The 22,085-nt window shown below is 38.4% G+C and overlaps 1 protein-coding gene across 3 annotated transcripts in view; it reads right to left on the reverse strand.

The window, feature by feature from the left end:
* The window catches only part of CHUK (component of inhibitor of nuclear factor kappa B kinase complex), a 40,929-nt gene that overhangs the window by 18,163 nt on the left and 681 nt on the right, over positions 1–22,085 (reverse strand). For all 3 annotated transcript variants that reach the window (XM_008950784.3, XM_003825463.5, XM_055093277.1), the window contains exons 2-11: positions 19,026–19,120; positions 15,964–16,078; positions 15,210–15,279; positions 13,685–13,773; positions 12,371–12,460; positions 12,109–12,233; positions 11,819–11,926; positions 11,096–11,231; positions 3,018–3,212; positions 640–742 (exon numbers count right to left, since the gene is read on the reverse strand). In XM_008950784.3, the coding sequence (XP_008949032.1) occupies positions 640–742; positions 3,018–3,212; positions 11,096–11,231; positions 11,819–11,926; positions 12,109–12,233; positions 12,371–12,460; positions 13,685–13,773; positions 15,210–15,279; positions 15,964–16,078; positions 19,026–19,120 (1,126 nt within the window). The remainder of the gene's footprint in view (positions 1–639; positions 743–3,017; positions 3,213–11,095; positions 11,232–11,818; positions 11,927–12,108; positions 12,234–12,370; positions 12,461–13,684; positions 13,774–15,209; positions 15,280–15,963; positions 16,079–19,025; positions 19,121–22,085) is intronic.

The following is a 22,085-nucleotide window of genomic DNA, read 5'->3' on the forward strand; positions in this document are numbered from 1 at the left end:
CTGTGGTGTGGATTACGCAAGTATCTAAATTTGTCAAAAGTTATCAAACTATATGATCTGTGAATTTCACTCTATGTAAACTGCCTCAATTTAAAAGAAAATTCAAAAGAAAACTAATAAGACTTTTTAAAAAGTAAGATTCCATATATTTTAGCCCCTCTGCTCAATTTTGTTCTTGATTTTACAATTTTGTGCTTTATTTTATTTGGACAGATATACAGTGATCAAACACTTAACTTGTTCAAAAGAAAAGAATAATTTTCACAGGATAAATTAAAACATTTGAACATCAAGCAGTATTCACAGGAAAAATGAAATAAATACTTGAACATGCTTAGACTATGAAGAGACAATTAAAAAGCAGGTTCAACTAATAGTGAAGTTTCATTCTCCTGTGAGAGCCCTATCCTCAAGAAAGTAAATCTTCTCTTGAATGATCTCATGGAGATTTAATATCTACCTTTTCACCTTCCAAACTATATAAATCCATTTTTCAGAGTTCTCATATAACTCCATATAGAAACTTCAAGTATGAGATACAGAACACAACACCAAAAGTCCATTTCTACTAATCATACTGAGAGTCAAAGTTATATTAATTCATGTTTAAAGCTCAGCCACTAAATGGACTGGACTTACCAATATAATTTACACAATCAGATAAGCTTCTGGAAGCAAATGGCCCTTCATATACAGTTTTACTTTTATCAAACAAATAAACCATATAGCTATCACAGCCTCTCTGAAAAAGAAACAAACAATTAAAATACTGTTCAAGGATCTTTGAAAATCCTAGGTTTTCTAAATACTTATGCACCAGATTTCCTACTTTGAAATGCAAATGAACAAAATCAATGTGTATTAGCATATCTCTTACAGATAACAGAGTCCAAACTTTTGTTGAGGAAAAAGACCCAAACTTTTGTATGGGCTAAAGTGAACAATCACCAAAACCCAAAGAACAAATGCAAAAAGATATATACAGTGAAAAAACTAATCGGTAATCAAAACGAATGAAGTACTGATACATGCTACAACATGCACGGGCTTCAAAAATACAAGGCAAGTAAAAAAAGTCAGACACAAGACTATATATTACATAATTCCATTTATATGGAATGTTCAGAAAAGGCAAACTTGTGGAGATAAAAAATAGATTCCTGGTTTCCTGGGGTGGACAGAATGGAGATTAACAGTTAATGGACTGTTAATGGAAATGTTTTTAACCTGATTTATGATGACAGCTGCAAAATTTGGTAAATTTACTTTAAAAAAAAATCACTGTAATTGAGCATCAAGTCAGTGACAAGTTAATAAAAAAGAAATAAAAAATCACTATATTGTACACCTTAAATGGGAACTAACATGATAATATGCCTCAATAAAGTCATAAAAAGAAAAATGGGGAAAAAAGTCATGACCACAGTCATATTTTACCACCCATTTATCCTTTGGCAGGACCTATGAGACTGCTGTTCTCACAGTAGTTTCAGAGTACTGGGCTTCAAATACAAAAAGAAATTTTTTTTTTTGAGACAGGGTCTTGCTCTGTCACCCATGCTGGAGTGCAGCGGCGTGATCATGGCTCATTGCAGCCTCAACCTCCCTGGGCTCAAATGATTCTCCCACCTCAATCTCCCAAGTAGCTAGGACTACAGGGGTGCACCACCAAACCCCGCTAATTTTTGTAGTTTTTGTAGAGACAGGGCTTCAACATGTTGCTCAGGCAGGTCTCGAACTCTTGAATTCAAGCAATCCACCCACCTTGGGTTCCCAAAGTCCTGGGATTACAGGCATGGGCCACTGCACCAAGCCAAGAAGGAATATTAACTGGAAGTGTGGCAGGCCAGGTCTCACTAACGCAGGCCTAAATAACAACTGTTTCAGCACGACTGAGTGGTGAAGTTAAATATTAAAAGCTGAAAGAGTGGCCGGGTGCAGTGGCTCACGCCTGTAATCCCAACACTTCAGGAGGCCGAGGTAGGCAGATCGCCTGAGGTCGGTCAGGAGTGGCAAAACCCCGTCTCTACTAAAGATACAAAAAATTAGCTAGGCATGGTGGTGGGCGCCTATAATCCCAGCTACTTGGGAGGCTGTGGCAGGGAGAATCACTTGAACCCAGGAGGCGGAGGTTGCAGTGAGCTGAGATTGTGCCATTGCACTTCAGCCTGGGCAACAGAGCAAGACTGTCTAAAAAAAAAAAAAAAAAAAAAAAAAAACTGGAAGAGCCAGTGCCCTTACACAAAGGCTGAAATGTAGCCAAAGCCTACCAAGAGTTCTGCCCAGGCCTTTCCCAGGCCTAAAAGCAAAATAACAAAGGAATTCTTAACAGGACCCATTCAGAATTAAATAAGTTTTATTGGGGGTCTGAAGAAACCCCAGGCCTCCACAAACAAGTTTATTGGGGGTCTGAAGGAACTCCTTAAACCTCTGTGATTTAATAGGAGACAAGATAAGGGTAATCACCCCAGCACCTGGACCCATTTAGAGTAAGTAAATTTACTGAGGCTCCAGAGGAATGTCTTCAAGACTCAGACCTCAGCTACAGATTAAAAGAAGTTAATCACTTATGTCTTTAGATGAATGCAAACTTACACATAGACATATAGCTTAGAAGATAAATAAACTACGGAAAAACTTTGTAATTTTGAGTTGGTCTGGCGATAATTTCCAGGCCTTCTACCTGTAACTGGTTACAGAAATAAAAACTCCCATCTCTCCCAATTCATCTGCATCTCGTTATTGGGCCGCGAGAGTAAGCAGCCTGACCCTCAGTTTGGTCTGGGAACAGGAGCGGAAAACTGGCACCAAAGAAAAAGTCTTGCAAAGTTCAAAACAACAAATGTTTCATTTCTATCCTGTTCACCTTGCAAAGCAATGATAAGAGTTGGGAGAAGGACAAAACCAAAACAAAATGTGCGGCCTCCCAAGGAATTCCAAGTATGCATAAAAATTGCAGGGCATGCAATCCCTCTAGATTTCACATACTCTAGGGATATTATAATTAATTTTCTTACAACTCCATCTAGAACACATTGAGAGGCTGGTTTCCGAGGATCCAGAGAAATTCCTGTCTCTGAAAGAAGTTCTTGAGAACCAGTATTTATTCCAGTTTCACGCTCAATACGAGACTGTAGTGAATGAAGACTTTCATCAGGTGGTAACAGAAAAGAAATTATCTTTGCAGAAGTCATATTTAGGATGTGTACTATCTGTATAAATAAGAAAAAAAGGTAAAGTTATTGATTATTTGTTACATAAAAGATTTGCTGCCAGATACTAAAAGGTGAATATGGGCAAAAGGCATTATTTCTACATTAAACAAGGCTCACTCATTCTCCAAAGTGAGATCTCCTTTTATAATTATAAAATGACATTCTGAAAACTGAACAATTTCCTTTTCTACAATAGATGTTAGTTCCAACAATAAAATTTCAAAGTTAAGAAATTTTCAAAATTAAGAAAATTTCAAAATTAAGAAAAATCCCAATTTGAAAGAACAACAGTTATTTATTTTGAAAAAAAACATTATCATAGACCGAAAAGGAAACATTCCAATTCATGAAGTGCCTAACAGAAGACAACCACAGGCATAAACCACTTTCACATAACATCCCCAATAATTAGATCTTTTAATCTCCATTTTAAACAGAGAAAGAAACCAGAGTTCTAAGTTAAATAACTTGTTAGGGATCACACAGCTAATAACTGGTAGAGCTTGGATCTTAACTCTTTTTGTGTCTGGCTACTTCATGCTGCCTTAAGAAATCATCTGATAGAAGAACTAGGTCTCTCTTTAAACAGGAAAAAGCATTGTTATGCGTGGTGAGTTACCTTTTTATAAGACAACCTAATCCCAGAGCAGCAACCTGCTTAAGGGCCCCAAATCAAGTAAGAACAGTTTTATCACTCTCACCTAAAGCCCCAGTAAAAGTAGCCTGATACAGGCCAAGTGAGTGTGAGGCTGAGTCAGGTGGGGCTCTGTCCCCACCTGTCAGCGCGGACAGCCACAGAGTTGGACTTCAGTCTTTTGAAAAGAACATGATTTTGAATTCTCTTCCTTCCAGTATCCTTAGAAAAGCCATACGAAATTAATGCCTACATTTCTCCATGCCTTACATTGACTAGTATATGCAAATGATTAAAATTCTCTCTGCTGAAAATCCTTACTACAAAGGTAAAGCATTAATCCAAGTCCACTATTATTTTTTTCCCTTTAAAACACAAATCTGAATTGATGTTTTCAAAGACACAAAACTATAGACAACAGTACAATAAGCCCCCTCCCAACCCTGTGAATGCCTCACCTAGTTTCAACCATCATTTACATAGAGCCTATCTTGTTTCATCTATCATAGCCCCCTCTCCTGATTTATTGCTTTATCTTTTACATATTTTATTTTGTGACAATTTAATTTGACATATAAAAATGTTATATATTTGAGTTATACAACTTGATGTTTTGATATACGTTGTGAAATTATCACATTTCAGCTAATTAATATATCTGTCACCTCTTCATAGTTGTCATTTTTGTACCTTTTCTTTTGCTGCCGTAATTTTTGGACCTTTTGATAAACATCTCTACATACACCCCGCACCCGCATCCCTGCAGCCCCTGGCAACTATGATGCTACTGTCTGCTTCTATTAAATTTAACTATTATAGATTCCACATGTAAGTGAGATCACGCAGTATTTCTCTTTCTGTGTCTTGCTTATTTTACTTAGCATGTCCTCCAGGTTCATCCACATTGTCCTAAATGGCAGAATTTCCTTCTTTTTCTTAAGGTTGAATACTATTCCACTGTGTATATATACCACTTTTTCCCTATCCATTCATCTGTCAAAGGACATTTAGGCTATTTCCAGATCTTGACTATTGTGAATAATGCTGCAATGAACATGGGAGTGCAAATATCTCTTCACAAGCCTGCTTTAAAATCCTTTGGATATATACCAAGAAATGAGATTGTTGAATCTTACAGTTCTATTTTTTTTTTCTTTTGAGACAGAGTCTTGCTGTGTCACGCAGGCTGATATGCAGTGGCATGATCTCTCAGCTCACTACAACTTCCACCTCCTGGATTCAAGCAATTATCCTGCCTCAGCCTACGGAGTAGCTGGGATTACAGATGTGCACCACCATGCCCAGCTAATTTTTGTAATTTTAGTTGAGATGGGGTTTCTGCATGTTGCCCAGTCTGGTCTCGAACTCCTGGCCTCATGTGATCCACCTGTCTCAACCTCCCAAAGTGCTGGGATTACAGGCATGAGCCACCATGCCCGGCCAGTAGTTCTATTTTTAATTTTGAGGAACCTTTGTACTATTTCTCACAATAGCTGTAATAATTTACATTCCCACCAAGAGTGTACAAGGGATTTCTTTTCTCCCACATCCTCACTAACGCTTATCTTTTTTCTTTTGGATAATAGCCATCCCAACAGGTGGGGGGTGATATCTTAGTGTGGTTTTGATTTGCATCGCCCTGATGCTAAGAGTTGTTGAGCACCTTTTCATATGTTTGTTGGCCATCTGAATTTCTTCTTTTGAGAAGTGTCTAATTCAGGTCCTTTGCACATTTTTAAATTGGGTTATTTACATTTTTGGTATTGAGTTGCAGGAGTTTCTTATAAATTTAGGATATTAATTTCTTATTGGATGTATGGTATGCAAATATCTTTTCCCAATCCATGGGTTGCTTTTTCGTTTTGTTGATTATTTCTTTTACTGTACACTTTTTAGTTTGAAGGCCCACTATTATTTCCACTTACAAATCCTAACACAGATGCCCAAATAAGTGGTGCTACAGAAATACTAAACTGAGGCTGGGCGTGGTGGCTCACGCCTATAATCCCAGCACTTTGGGATTACAAGACAGGTAGATCACTTAAGGTCAGGAGTTGAAGACCAGCCTGGCCAACATGGTGAAACCTTGTCTACTAAAAACACAAAAATTAGCTGGGCTTGGTGGCACAACGCCTATAATCCCAGCTACTCGGAAGGCTGAGGCAGGAGAATCGCCTGAACCTGGGAGATCAAGGCTGCAGTGAGCCGAGATCGCGCCACTGCACTCCAGGCAACAGAGTGAGACTTTGTCTCAAAAAAAAAAAAAAAAAGAAGAAAAGAAAAAAGAAAGGGATACTGAATATTCCCAACACAGAGAAATTATGTTTTAGCTGATGGATATGCTAATTACCCTAATCTGATCACTACACAGTGCATGTATTTTAACATCACTATTTACCCCATTAATTTGTACAATTATTTGTCAATTTAAAAAATTAGGCTGGGCGCGGTGGCTCACACCTGTAATCCCAGCCCTTTGGGAGGCCAAGACAGGTAGATCACTTGAGGACAGGAGTTTGAGAACATCCTGGCCAACATGGCGAAACCCTGTCTCTACTAAAAACACACAAAAAATTAGTCGGCCATGATGGCGCACACCTGTAATTCCAACTACGCGGGAGGCTGAGGCACGAGAGAATCACTTGAGTCTGGGAGGTGAAAGTTGCAGTGAGCGGAGATTGCACCATGGTACTCTAGCCTGGGTGATAGAATAAGACTCTTATCTCAAAAAAAAAAAAAAAAAAAAACTTAAAAGCGTATTAACAATTTTGTTTGTTTGTTTTTGAGACAGAGTCTCTCTCTGTCACCCAGGCTGGAGTGCAGTGGTGCGATCTTGGTTCAATGCAGCCTCCACCTCCCAGGTTCAAGCAACTCTCCTGCCTCAGCCTCCCGTGTAGCTGGGACTACAGGCATGCACCACCATCCCTGGCCAATTTTTGTATTCTTAGTAGAGATGGGGTTTCACCATGTTGGCCAGGCTGGTCTCGAACTCCAGACCTCAAGTGATCCGCCTGCCTCCACCTCCCAAAGTGCTGGGATTACAGGCATGAGCCACCACACCTGTATTAACAAAATTTTAAAAAAGAAATACCAAACTGTTTTTATAACCTGAAGCTGATCCTTTTCATGTGAATTCCAAATGTCATAACACGATTGCCAGTATTTCTCTTATTAAAAGACTTTTCTTTAATATAAATCTTTATGTTTAAAAGGGGAGTAGGGAAATCTTCAAAACTGATACGGATTTGCAATACAATTATACTACCTGAGACTTTCCATGCCTTCCCAATTTAGGCAGATTTCACACTATGACAGCTGCCACTTATAGCAATAGCAGAAAATCCTATAATGGACATCTACTTTTACACAGGATATTAGAGTATGTCATCATGGCATCTCACTACCAAAGCTCCAGGCCAGAAGGAAGCAAAAGAAAGAAGAGGAAATACAACCTAAATTTATCTTTTTGCTCACTATAATATTTAATGAGTACCTACTATTGGTAGGTACATACTATTGGTACATACTATTAAGTGTGTTGTGGTGGTAGTAGTGGGTATACAAACTGAGTACCTTATGATCCTTGCCTTCCATTCAGTTATAGTCAAACAGAAGATATTAAGATATACTAAGAGAACTAAGGTACCAGGCAAAATGTGATAGGTGTTATAATCAGCGTAAAGTATCATACACTTGGCAGTAGGAAGCAGGCACTTCATAAAGGAGGCACTACTTGAGCTAAACTTTGAAATGAAAGACTGAAATGGGAAAAGACTGAAAAGAGTTCCTTTAGGCAGAAAACAAGGTGAGCAGAAACAGAAAAGTAGAAAGCGATGGGCATAATCAGAGAATACAATTAATCCAGTTCAAATGTACCTAAAATGATGGCCTCTCAGAGCATTAGTAAGAGATAAGTCCGGGAGTGTAAGTTGATATGAAACCAAGATAGGTTTTGAGTACCAATGAAAGGGTCTGGACTTTATTCGATAAGTGAAAGAAAACTATGCAAGCCTTTCTAAATTGAGAACCTGGCAAGCTCAAAACTGTTAAGATATTCAAAAGATAAATTTGATAAAATAATTGTATATATCAATTGAAGAGAAAGGAAGAGTCAACACAGCCAAAGTTTCCCACCTGGGTAACTGGAAAGGTGACAGTGCAAATAAGAAGTGTAGGAAATCTATAGAGGTAGATTTAATGGGGCCAGGTGCAGTGGCTCATGCCTGTAATCCCAGCACTTTGGAAGGCCGAGGTGAGCAGATCACCTGAGGTCAGGGTGTCAAGACCAGCCTGGCCAACATGGTGAAACCCCATTTCTACTAAAAATATAAAAATTAGCTGGACATGGTGGCAGGCACCTGTAATCCCAGCTACTCAGGAGGCTGAGGCACGAGAATCACTTGAACCCAGGAGGTGTAGGTTGCGGTGAGTTGAGATCGTGAGACAGAGTGAGGCTCCATATCAAAAACAAAAAAAAAAGTAGATTTAATGGATAGAACAAATATGTTCAGTTTTTAATAAATTAAGTTGTAAGTGCCAGTGGAACAGCCAGGTAGTTATACAGTTATACAGCAGTTATAAGTCCTTGGCAGAAGAGTCACAGCTACAGAGATAAATAACTTTAGGAGTTAGCCATATGTAGTTTATAGGTAAAGCTATCCAGTTGAAGAGACTGCCTAATAAAAGAAAGGAAATGTAATGGAAAAAGAGAGAACCAAGAAGAGACTCAGAATATAGTTACATTTAGGGGCATGAAAGAGGAGGCAAAAAAAAAAAAAATAATTAAATGCTACTGTTTCATCATTATTTTTACTGGTAGGTTCAGTACACTTCTTTCAACTTTTCTACATATCTAAAGGTTTTCATAATAAACAGTTGGAAAATATGCATACAATCAGACTTGCTAAGCTGTTTTTTCAAAAGGGAAATATTTCAGTAACTGTTTTGTTGCTTCCTTTTTTAAGTGAAAATCAAACAGACATCATTCCTTTCTTGTACAATATATATAAACATTTTGGGAAAATGTCCTACAGTAACATCAAGCTGTTTTGCAGTTCATGCTTCTGTACTTTTGCTCATGATGCTCTGCTGCCTATAAATCTCTCCCACCCTCACCCTTTCCCTAAAAACTCTCATTCTTCAAAATTCAGTCCTATTATCATGTCTAACAAGCATCCTTGAAGCTTCTTGAACTACTATAACTAGTACCTTATACATACCTTATTCTGCATAACCTCATAATAATATTGATGCTTTGAGGAAGATATTACTGTCCTTGAGATAGAGAGACATTTGCTCAGGTTCACAGATAGGTAAATAGTGGTGCTGCAAACTGAATTAAAGTCTGTAAACTATAAACTCCATAATGTGGACTCTTTCCCCGTGCCCTATAACAAGACGCTCACAGATGCCCTTCAAAGCAGAAACTATGCTATGATTCCTATGACAAGTATGAAACAAATGCGAGATGTGGTTCATTCACAACTGAAATGTTTCAGAGGCAACACAGAACCAAAGCCCTGCTTTCCTAACACACTGAGGGATAATTTATTCTTTGGCACATTAGAAGGAAACCAAATCAAGAAGAAGCCAGGTATCTTTTCAGTGTTAGCCAAGAATGACATCCACATGGCCTCAAGTTTCTATTTAATAAAGTATGCCAAGGTCGGGCACAGTAGCCCACATCTGTAATCTCAGCACTTTGGGAAGTCGAGGTAGGAGGATTACTTGAGGCCAGGAGTTCAAAACCAACCTGCTCAACACAGTGAGACCCCATTTCTACCAAAAATTTAAAAATTAGGCAGGAGAGGTGGCGCACACCTGTAGTTCCATTTACTCTGGAGGCTGAAGCAGGAGAATCACTTCAGCTTAGGGGTTCCAGACTAAAGTGAGCTATCTCGCCATGTACTCCAACATTACAGGATTATAATTTCTCATTTCAATTTTAGAAACCTGTATACTACAAACAATCAATACAAGTGTAAAGACTATTGATGAGAGTTGTTTCTGGGTACACTGCATAATAGAACTATCTATAGCTCTCATTCATATCAATAAATAATTTACTAAGAACCTGATACATGCCCTGCTCTGTACAGAATGCCATGGTTAGGAAGGGTAGGGTGGGTGATTGTTAATAAAAGAAGTAAAACAATCCCAACATTGAAGAAGACAACAATCTATATGAAGATGCATGAATGGAAGATGAGAAAGAGAATATAGCCTTTAAATGACAAATTGTGTGGCAGAGACCATTTAAAGAAAAGCTCTTAAAGATATGCCAGTGTAGGTGAGAAGATACACAGAAATGGATATCATGCCAGGCAGAAGGATAGCATCTGTCAAAGCACAAAGGTAGATAACGGGTTTGAGGCATAAGGAGCAGAGACAAGCTGGTCTTGTATGAGGTAAAGGTTAAGAGAAGCAGGTACAAGGCAAAACTTGGTTAGGGAAAGCCCCCCCAAAAAACCAAGCAGATCAGTTTACACTTGACTTGTTAAAAAAAAAAAAAAAAAAAGAACTATGTTAGTTTCTTGGGCAGAAGAATAAAAAAGCATTTTCAGAAGATGAGATAGGTAGTACATATTGAATGAACTATAGGTTAGGGAGTAAGTGCAGAGCCATGAAAGGCAGATAGGAACCTTCCTTACCAAATCAAATCCAGTATGACTAGACATAAATGAATCGAGGATAATGGCAACAACATGGGAAAAGGTAAATAAAAAAGTTGCTTCAAAGGAGTAATTAACAAAGACCACAGAGAAGCAAACTGAGACAGCTTGCTAAATAAACTTTTTAATAAATCAGCTCTAAGAATATAATTTTCTTTTTCAAATAAGCATCAGGGCTGGACGCAATGGCTCACGCCTGTAATCCCACTTTGGGAGGTGGAGGCGGGCAGATCACCTGAGGTCAGGAGTGCGAGACCAGCCTGGACAACGTAGTGAAACCCTACCTCTACTAAAAATACAAAAATTAGCTGGGCATGGTGGTGCGCACCTTTAGTCCCAACTACTCGGGAGGCTGAGGCAAGAGAATCGCTTGAACCTGGGAGGCGCAGGTTGCAGTGAGCCGAAAACATGGCACTGCACTCCAGCCTAGGTGACAGAGTGAGACCCTGTCTCAAAATAAATAAATAAATAAATAAGCAACAGGAAAAGATTATTAAACTGTATTTATGCTAATTTTCCAAATAAACTTGTTACTTTCAATGCTGGTCTTATGCAGTAGACCCACTAAGACTAACCTTCAAATTCAAAATGTGATCCATTAATACGAAACATCTTGGCTGCTTCAAAGTAAGGTCAACGGGTCCTCCTCTCTGCTGAGGGTCCCAATTCAACATCAACTGTAGCCAGTTTTCCATGGGTTCTACTATTAAACTAGAAAACATACAAAATAGGGTGAAAATCAAATCATTATGTTCCAATTTCCCTTTATACTGTTAAAAAGGTAATTTTGCAGGTTGTCCATTTTCTTTCCCACATCACTTGTCTGTACCATTTCATAAATTACTTTCAAATTCATGAAATGACAGGGGACAAACTTTTTTCCATCAAAAACTACTCAAAACTCCACATATGTTAGTTACTGACAACTCTGACGGATGAGTCCAAATCCATTCTGCAAATAACCCATTTACTTCATTATCCTAAGAGCCTTCTTAGGACATATGTCAATCAGTTAAATGGCAGTTCTTGTTTCCACTAGACCTGTGCTGTCCAAAATGGTAGCCACTAGTCCCAAGTGGCTATTTATATTTACTATTTATTCAAAATTCGTTCTCTAGCCAAACTAGCTACATGTCAAGTAGTCAATAACCTCATGTGGCCAACAGAAATATAGAAGGTTTCTACATCATCACAGAAAGTTCTACTGGATAATGCAACTTGAAACAGACAACTAGTCTCCTGTTCCTTTACAACTCTGGAGAAACTGAGGCAAACTTCCTTAACTAAAATATACTTACCTACAAAGGCTATTTGGTTGAGGTAAATGGCTACTAAACCGAACTTCTCCTGACATCTCTTCACATGCAAATATACACTTTGGATCCTTCTTCTTAATCTTCTCATGCCTATAAAATCAAAAGCTACCTCAGCTGACAAAGTGATTCTCACAAATTAAGATTTCTTGCCATTTAATTATATTTAATTGTATATTTCAAAGGCAATTAAACAATTAAAGAAAGAAAAAAAAAGACAAATGAAAAAATTTCTATTCCCATTAAGCATGCCCAAGTTCTCATCCATTTCTTACCAGGTAAATGGCTGCAGATGATGCAAAAAAGGCCTATATCCAGCAATACATTCAAATACCATGGTCCCAAAGCTCCAATAATCAACAGTGGCTGTGTAAGGCTTATTCTCAAAGAGCTCTGGGGCCTTCAAAAGAGAAAATGCTTTAAACACCAACACTGTATGGGAAAAGCTACTTTATTTTTGACCTACTATATTCATGATCTTCAGAAATAAGAGAATCCTATACACACTTAAATTCAAAGAAACAATACAGGTCTCACCAGATACTGCAGTGTTCCCACAAAAGATGTACACAGACTTCCTTGATCAACATCTTTGGCATATCCCAGATCAATTATTTTATGTATTATCTGCAAAATAATAAGACAGATTAAGTATTAAATGGTAGAGAAATTTAAAAAGGAAAGACAACAATATCCTTACGAGGCTGTAGACAGGGTAGTGATGAGGACCTTGGGCTCTGTAATAACACAAAAATATTTCAAGCCTGAGTGCCACCACTTAACTAGGCGTGTGATCTACCAAGTTATTTAACCTCTCTCAGTAATCTAATTGGATGACTAACAGTCCCTGCTTCACAGAATTGTTATTAGGATCCAATGAAATAACGAAAGTAAAGAAGGTAACACAGTGCTTGGTACGTGGTAAAAATTGAATACAGGTGGGCTATTAATTTTTATTTTACTATATTCAAAATAAGCTCAATCCATTAAACTGGAAAGTAAAGGCAAGGGTGACTTCCAAACTTGAAGAAGCATCATACCTCCTTAGAGTAGATTAAATGTGAGTAAATACTTAGATCTAACTTCAGGAATGTCCTGAAGTCTTTGGATTAAAAAAAAAAAAAGCAGATATATTTGGTGCCAAGCATACGTGAAAGGTTCCTAAGAGAAGAAGCATCGCCAAGGTTCCAACACCTCCAAGAGGCCAAAAACTATTTTCACTAACTAAAGAGACGGTACACACAACTCAACACAAGGTTCAGACTCTTGGCCTTTAAGTCTTTATTATGAAATTTGGATGCTGGAAACAAGAAAACTGCTTAAGTTCCAATGAAATGAACATTTTAAGAGTCCATTCACAATTTCTGGTTCTTCTCCAGATGACTCATTTAAATTGGGGGAAGGAAAATAAGTTTTAAAAATATATATACTTTCTTTTTTTTCTTAAAGTGGACCCAGGATGTGTATGTATGTGTTTTGGATGTGCTTCATAAGAATAAAATAATAAGTGTTAACATATTATGTATTCACAGCCTGTATCTTTGCTAGATACTATGATGGAAAAACAGACTTGAACAAGACAGGTGAAGTCTAGGAGCTGGGTTAAGTATGAAAAATGAAAAAAAAGAAAAAGAAAAAAAAAGCAGGTGCTGTTCCTTCTCTGATGGAACCACTGTTTAGCAGAAGGGACAAAAAAACTAAACACAAAACTACAGTTCAGTGTGGTGAGGTCTGAAATGGAAAAAGTAAGACTGTTATGGGCATACAGCAAAGACACCAAAGCTCAAGGACTAACTATATCAGAGAGACTATATTCAATAGGCCTGAAACATTACTTCAGGTTTCACCTACCTTTCCACCAACATCCTGAAGAACTATGTTTTCAGGTTTTAGATCTCGATGTATAATTTTGTTTTCATGCAAATATCGAATCCCAGACCCTAAATAAAGTTTAAAATATACTTTGAAGTAACAGAAATCATTGAGTTAAAAGAAAAATTCACCTCACATTTTGTACAAATCTGCTCTGATGCTCAAGTTTATATGGATCATCGTAACTACACAACTAATACTACAGTAGTTCAGGTTTTCTTCACAGAAAAAAAAGTAACATTAAACAAATACTACAAAATTATACTATATGTTCATTTAACTCATTAGAATTAACACCAAATAGAAATGCAACAAGCAATTGGGAAAATCCCTGAAACTCTTATAAGCCTCTTTCTCCCACCTAAATCACCCATTTCAATTGGACTTTAGCCCTCATGACCTTGGAAAAGAGGCAAAACCAAAATCTATGGGGAAACAAATTTTTGGTTTTTGAGGTTCCTCCAAAAGGTTAGGTACTGGTTATTTTAGGAATTTTTCTGGAGTCATTCTGATTAAGCAGAGATTTTTCATCCTGAAGAGTTGACTTGGCTGGGCGTGGTGGCTCACGCTTGTAATCCCAGCACTTTGGGAGGCCGAGGTGGGCAGATCACGAGGTCAGGAGTTTGAGACCAGCCTGGCCAACACAGTGAAACCCCGTCTCTATTAAAAATACAAAAATTAGCCAGGTGTGATGGCGGGCGCCTGTAATCCCAGCTACTCGGGAGGCTGAGGCAGGAGAATCGCTTGAACCTGGGAGGCAGAGGTTACAGTAAGCTGAGATCGCACCACTGCACTCCAGCCTGGGCAACAGAGCTAGACTCCGTCTCAAAACAAACAAACAAAAAAGAGTTGACTTGAGGACCCATCCCTCAAGGAGATGCAATTCCACTGTAAACAAAATTACTATGTCAATGGTAGGGAGGGAGTGAAATTGAGTAAGGTCATTTCACATGATTTTTTTGTCAGCTATTGGAACATCTATTAGACAAAAAAAGGACTCTTAGCCACAAATAAATAATAAAATATCCTAGTTTCTTTTTGTGCGTGTGTGACAAAGTCTCACTCTGTTACCCAAGCTGGAGTGCAGTGGTGCAATCTCAGTTCACTGCAACCTCTACCTCCTGGGTTCAAGCGATTCTCCTGCCTCAGCCTCCCGAGTAGCTGGGACTACAGGCATGCGGCATTGTGCCCAGCTAATTTTTGTATTTTTAGTAGAGATGGGGTTTCACTATGTTGGCCAGGCTGGTCTTGAACTCCTGACCTTGTGATCTGCCTACCTTGGCCTCCCAAAGTGCTGGGATTACAGGCGTGAGCCACCGCACCTAGCCAAAATATCCTAGTTTTAATTTAGCATCAATAGTAATAGATTTTTATAACTTCTTATAGATGTTGAAATTCTATAGACTTTGTATAGTGTATCAACAATTCTCCTGAATTCCCAAAAAGATCTTTTATGGGCCAAAGGGACATTACATTACAATGGTATTTTAATACTGATACATACCTATATCACTTAGTAAAGAAAGTATCTGGCTTTCTTTAAGTCCACAACAATTTTCTGGTTTGTTGAGCAGCTAAAAAAAGAAAGAAATCTAAAAATCTGTTCTGCAAATTGCTGGGCTGCAATAGTGACCACACATTAATTACTATACTCTAAAAGAATATTCAAATGAGAAAATAAGTCATAATAAAATACAAGGGAATAAAATTACCAAATCCATACTGAGGGCATGTAAATTTCATGATAAGGCTCATAAAAGTAAAAAGAGGCAAAAAGCATTTGAAACTGGAAAAGGCTGACAAATCTCATGGATATATATAAAAATGGTCATATGGGCACATTTAAAATTAGGTAGAAAAAAAAGATTGCAATACAGAAAACAACTTTTTATAAGCACCTTAACCACTGAAATTTTCATCTAACACCATTGCTATAGTCCCATCAAACAGCAACAACAAAAATGCATTTTCTAAATCAGGAGTCAACATTTTCTGCAAGGAACCATATGGTAAATACTTTAGGTTTTGCAAGTCACATAGTCTCTGTTAAAACTACTCACTTCTGCAGCCATAAGAAAGCAGCCATAGACAATGTGTAACGAAATGAATGTGGCTGTGTTCCAATAAAACTTTATTTACAAAACAGGAAGCAGACCATAGTTTTTCCGATTCTTATTCTAGTTTATTATATTTAACATGATTCAAACATTGCTAAAGTTTGTGATTTACTATCTCTCATCTCAAAACATCCACACTACCTTTCGGAGATCTCCTCCAGAACAGTATTCCATTGCTAGAAGAGGCACATCATGAATCAAAATATTCAATTCTTCAGGAACATCACAGGCCTTTACAACATTGGCATGATTCAACCTAATAAGAAAGAAAAACATTACAATAAAAAAATTATTTCCAATAAAAAGGGACTGGATTTGAAATGCTACTTAATTGTGGGTGGATGAACAGAGGGGGAAAGATCAGTATTACTTATAATATTCTAATTTCTGATTTGTATAATTAAAAATTAGTAATTTTTTAAAAGAAAACACACATAAAAATACCATCACTATTACTACTATTACATTTCTAAGTGCCAAGCAGTAAGCATTTTAAATATATTAACTCAGTTACTTGTCACAATAATCCTATTATAGGTAGATTTATTAATACTTTCACCACACAGGAGAAAATTGAAGCACAAATTGGCTAAGTAACAAGATCACACAGTGAGTAGGTCAAATCTGGCGTTCTAGGCTGGGTGTAGTTGTAACTGTAATCCCAACAATTTGGGAGGCTGAGGTGGGAGGATTGCTTGAGGCCAGGAGTTCGAGATCAGCATGGGTAACACAGTGAGACCTCATCTCTACAAAAAATTAAAAATTAGCCGGGTGTGGTGGCGCATGCCTATAGTCCCAGCTACTCCAGAGGCTGAGGTGGGAGGACTGCTTGAGCCCAGGAGTTCAAGTCAAGCCTGGGTAACATAGCAAGACCACATCTCTTTTAAAAAAAAAAAAAGAAAAAAAGAAAAAGAAGCAAACAGAATTTCCATGTACATGTAGGACCTGATAATTTATACTATTAAGCTTTTCTGGTGATTCTGCCACATAACCAAGTTTGAGAATCAAAATGGAATTAAGCACAGATATTAGAGTCAGAAAGTATTCATTTCAAATCCACACTTTACCAACCACCAGCTATGTGGCTCTATAAGCTTCAACTTCCTCATTTACAAAATAATACCTAAATATAAGATTGCTGTGATAATTGGAAGAATGATCTGTAAAGCACTTAGCACACTACCTGTGGAAGTTTTAAAATGTCTACTTCTCTTTTTAAGAGCTTAACTCTCCTCCCCTTGAATGTAGGCTGTACTTAGTGACTCACTGTAACAAACAGAATGTGGTGGAAAAGGATGGAGTCTCACTTCCAAGTAAAGATCATAAAAGATATGTCGGTTTTCATCTTGCTCGCTCGTTCACTCTCTCTCTCTCAGATCACTCACTCTTTCTGGGGAAAAGATCTTTCTGGGGAAAGCTAGCTTCCATGTCATGAAAACATTCAAGCTTCCCCATGAAGAGGCCCACATGGCGAAGAACTGATGCTTTTGGCCAACATTCATATAAGTGAGCATGGAAGCAGATACTCCAGCCCCAGTCAAGCCTTTGGATTACTGCAGCTCCGACCAATATCCTGAGATGTCTCAGGAAAGACTCTAAGCTAGAATCACCCAGCTAAGCCACTCCCAAATTCCTAAGTCACAGAAACTATAAGATACTAAATGTTTGCTATTTTAAGCCACTAAATGTTGGGGTAATTTATTTTTTATTATTATTTATTTATTTATTTATTTATTTATTTATTTAGAGACGGAGTCGCCCAGGCTGGAGTGCAGTGGTATGATCTCAGCTTACCTCAACCTCCGCCTCCCGGGTTCAAGCAATTCTCCTCCCTCGGCCTCCCAAGTAGCTGGGATTACAGGCACCCGCCACCACGCCTGGCTAATTTTTGTATTTTTAGTAGAGATGGGGTTTTGCCATGTTGACCAGGCTGGTCTCAAACTCCTGACCTCAGGTAATCCATCCGCCTTGGCCTCCCAAAGTGCTGGGATTATAGGTGTGAGCCATCACGCCCGGCCCTAGCTGACTTTTGTTAACTGAAATGAAATAGTTTTCTGATTGTGGTAAAATACACATAGCATAAAATTTACCACCTTAACCATTTTTCAGTGTACAGTTTAGTGGCATCAGATGCTTTCCTTTTTTTTCAGACAGGGTCTTGCTCTTGTCACCCAGGCTGGAGTACAATGGTATGATCTCAGCTCACTGTAGCCTTGACCTCCGGGGCTCAAGTAATCTTCCCACCTCAGCCTCCCAAGTAACTGGGACTACGGGCATGCACCACCACACATAGCTAGTTTTTATATTTTTTGTAGAGATGGGGTTTTGCCATGTTGCCCAGGCTGGTCTCGAACTCCTGAGCTCAAGCAATCCACCCACCTCAGCCTCTCAAAGTGTTGGAATTACAGTGTGAGCCAACGTGCCCAGCCTGGCATCAAATACTTTCACAATGTTTTGCCACTATCACTATACTGCACAAAACTGTTTAATTCTGCAAAGCTGAAACTCTGCACCTATTAAAAATTATTCTCTATTTGCTGGTCCCTTCACCCCCTGGCAAACACCATTCTACTTTCTTTCACTGTGAGTTGGACTACTCTAGGTACCACGTATAAGTGGAATGACACAGTATTTGTCTTTTTGTGACTGGCTTATTTCATTTAGCATAATGTCCACAAGATTCATCCATGCTGTGGCATGTGTCAGAGTTTCATTCCTTTTTAAGGCTGCATGATATTCCATTTCATGAATATACCACATTTTGTTTATACATGTCTCTGCTGGTAGATACTGGGTTGCTTTTACCTTTCAGCTATTGTGAATAATAATGTTATGAATATGAGTGTACAAATTACTCTTTAAGTCCCTGCTTTCAATTCATTTTTGTATATACCCAGAAATGGAATTGCTGGATCATATGGTAATTCTATTTTTAATTTTTTAGGAATCACCGTACTGTTTTCCGTAACAGCTGCACAATTTTACGTTCCCACCAACAGTGTGTAAGTGTCCTAGCTGATTTTAACTAAACCTTCTTAATCTTAATGTGATATTATTATTTGAAATAGAAAATATTTAATGAGAGAAAAAAATATATGTTCCCAAAAAGATCCTGAGAAGAGTGGATTCCTGGCCTCTTTCCCCATGATGACATCTGGTTGGGCTGTAGAACCAGGGAAATGTAAGTCAAGGAATACACTTACTTCTTCATAATCTGGATTTCATGGCACCATCGTTCTCTGTTTTTGGTACTTAGCTCTAGGCGACAAGACTTAATTGCTATTTTGAGATCAAGTTCCTGCCAAAATAGAAAATCAACAGAAAAAAAAAATTAGGTTCTTGTGCAGACTTATTTGCTACCAAAGAAATAACTTAAGACAAAACTTTTTAGCTTTACTAATCAAATATATTTATCCACAGCTCTCTTGAGGCAATGCTTTTTAAAAAGATAAACCATGAGACTATTACACCAATGCTTTAAAACTGACCTTCAAACACGCAACAGCATACAAGGGAAAAGTGCCTGAAACTGATTTTATAACAGGTCTTTTCAGAACTCTCTCTCATATATAATGTTAGGGAAAAAAAGATCCTGTCTCCTCAGCAAACCCCTTTCAGAGCTTAATCAAGACAACTAATGTGTGCCCCAGCTTCTAGCATAACTAAAATGAAGAAGGTAATTCAGGGCTTCCTGGACTCCAAACAGCAAGAGAAAGTTTTAATATAACCAAGCCTAAAGCAAAAAACTCCAATCCTAATGTTTGCATTTCAAATGACATGAAGAAAAAAAATCCTACCAATGAGTGTACTTCTGCTTCCATAGCTACATAATGAACCTAACATCTCTTGCCTGTGACTAGTAATTTAGCCAATTCTGACTGAAATTAAACCCATGCTGATGCACATTACAGGAAATAGCCAGACCCCATCATATTCTGGCAACATTAATAATGCAGCTCAGAAACAGCAGTCAGGGCTACACAGGCTACACTATGTTTCTGATATCACGAGGAGAGTTCAAAAGAATTTCCAACATATGTAATCTCTGACACAAACCAGAGTTGTAATAAAGGCTGTGTATGAATACAGGGAGAAGAGCCCAGGGGCCAGGACAGAAAAAATATATTATAGGTGGGGAAGCAAGACATAGCTTGGATAGGGTAGTGTGAATTGGAGGGTGAGAGGAAAAAAGAAGCTAGAGATAAGATGATACCTGGTGCACAGAGAAGAAGGAAACTAGGATAGACTGCATGCTAGCCTACCCACAGTTCTCACTCCCTTCAATCTTCCTTTTGTTATGAGCAGGTGACCAGTTATATCTATGTCCCATGCAGGCCTTTACCACCATGGAAATGAGAATCAGGCACAACCATGAACAACACTGAGCCCTGAATGCTCATGTTAATGGAGCAATAAGTTATCTATTTCAAAAATCCCACTTTGTAAGATCCTTCAACTCCCTAATTTATATTTCATCAACTCTGTGAAATTCTACCTTTTCACAAAGAATATTCTATGGGAAGTTTATAGATGTACAACAACAACAAAAAAGTTCTGTGTTTAAAAAGTCGGAATATTCTGGAGATAGGGTGATGGCTGTACAACAACGTCAATGTACTTAATGCCACCTAACTGTACACTTAAAAATAAAGTGATAAATGTTGTGTTATGTATACTTTACCATAATAAAACAAAAAGTGATTAATTCATCCATCCCCACCCAGGGACCAAGAAAAGAAGTCACAAAAGCTGCCAGCATGCATCCTTTTTCCTTATGACCAGGCGGATAGGCAGGCTTAGGTAACAAAGACAACATGCCACTGGAAGCACTTGGCTCCCACTTTTTTTTTTTTTAGTGTGTTATGTTCCCTCTGATGGTGAGAATTATTAAATTTACTACTTATCCTGCTATCACAGGACTTAATGCCTTAGTCCTTCACCTTCCATTCTCTTTCTCCAAGATTTTCTCCTATGCCCTATCTAGAAACCTGGTTCACAAAACTTCCTCAGTTCTATCAGTTTCAGTTGTCATTCTAATTACCCTAAACATGCCTATTTCCCCAAGGTATACTCCTATCTCCCCTTTCTCCCACCCCAAATTATGAGCTTTCTCACTACACCCATGTTCCTTTAGATAACAAATTATTACTTTTCCTCTTGAATTAACTTCTCTATTCACAAGCCAAGCCCAGGCATTTTAGTAAAATCTTACCTGTTCATCTTGTCCCATATGTTGTTCCACTCGAATTTATCCTTTACAAAACCATTTTCCTAGAACAACACTTTTTATCTTGACATTTCCTTAAGGCCAATTAATGAGGAGCATTATGATCATAGCAGCAACAACAACGAAGTAGCAGCAGGTGCTAACAGTTGAGGGCTTTCATGGGTCAGGTACCGTATTTAGCTTTACATACATTACTATTTTATTTAACTCTCAAATCCATGATGCATGTAATTATTATACTATACTTACTTTACAGGCAACAAAACAAAGCCTATATTACAGGAATTATTAGTCCAGGGTCTATTTACCTAAAATGTCCTTTAGGAAGGCACGAACCTCTCAAATGGCAATGCATGGTTGTGTGGATGTGCATCTGTGCATTTTTCTGGGGAAAGGGTTCACAGCTTTTATTGGTATATCAAAAAATACATGTCCCAGGCCTGGTGCCGTGGCTCATGCCTATAATCTCTGCACTTTGGGAGCCTGAGACAGGTGGATCGCCTGAGGTCAGGAGTTCGAGACCAGCCTGGCCAACATGGTGAAACCCCGTCTCTACTAAAAATACAAAAAAATTAGCCAGGCACGGTGGCGGGCGCCTGTAATCCCAGCTACTCAGGAGGCTGTGGCAGGAGAATCGCTTGAACTCGGGAGGAGGAGGCTGCAGTGAGCCGAGATCGCGCCCTGCATTCCAGCCTGGGCGACAGAGTGAGACTCCGTCTCAAAAACAAAAACAAACAAACAAGACCCAAATATGATTTTTTAACTGCTGCTACAATGGTTAAACATTCTCTATTAAATCAAAGTAAAATTCTTGATTCTGATGTTAACTGTCCTCCACCTACTAGAGCGCCCCCCATCTCCATCTACTAATATCGCCTTCCGTTTGAAGCCATGATCTGCACCAACTCACCCTCATACTGTCCCGACCTGGAATACATCCCCAATTCCAAAGCCCGTCCATGCTTCCAAAGGCTTAACTCTGGACCCATCATGAAGCTTTCCTTGTCTACTCCAGTCCCCACTGATATCATACGGC

This window comes from Pan paniscus, chromosome 8 (genome assembly GCF_029289425.2).
Source record: "Pan paniscus chromosome 8, NHGRI_mPanPan1-v2.0_pri, whole genome shotgun sequence".
NCBI lineage: Eukaryota > Metazoa > Chordata > Mammalia > Primates > Hominidae > Pan > Pan paniscus.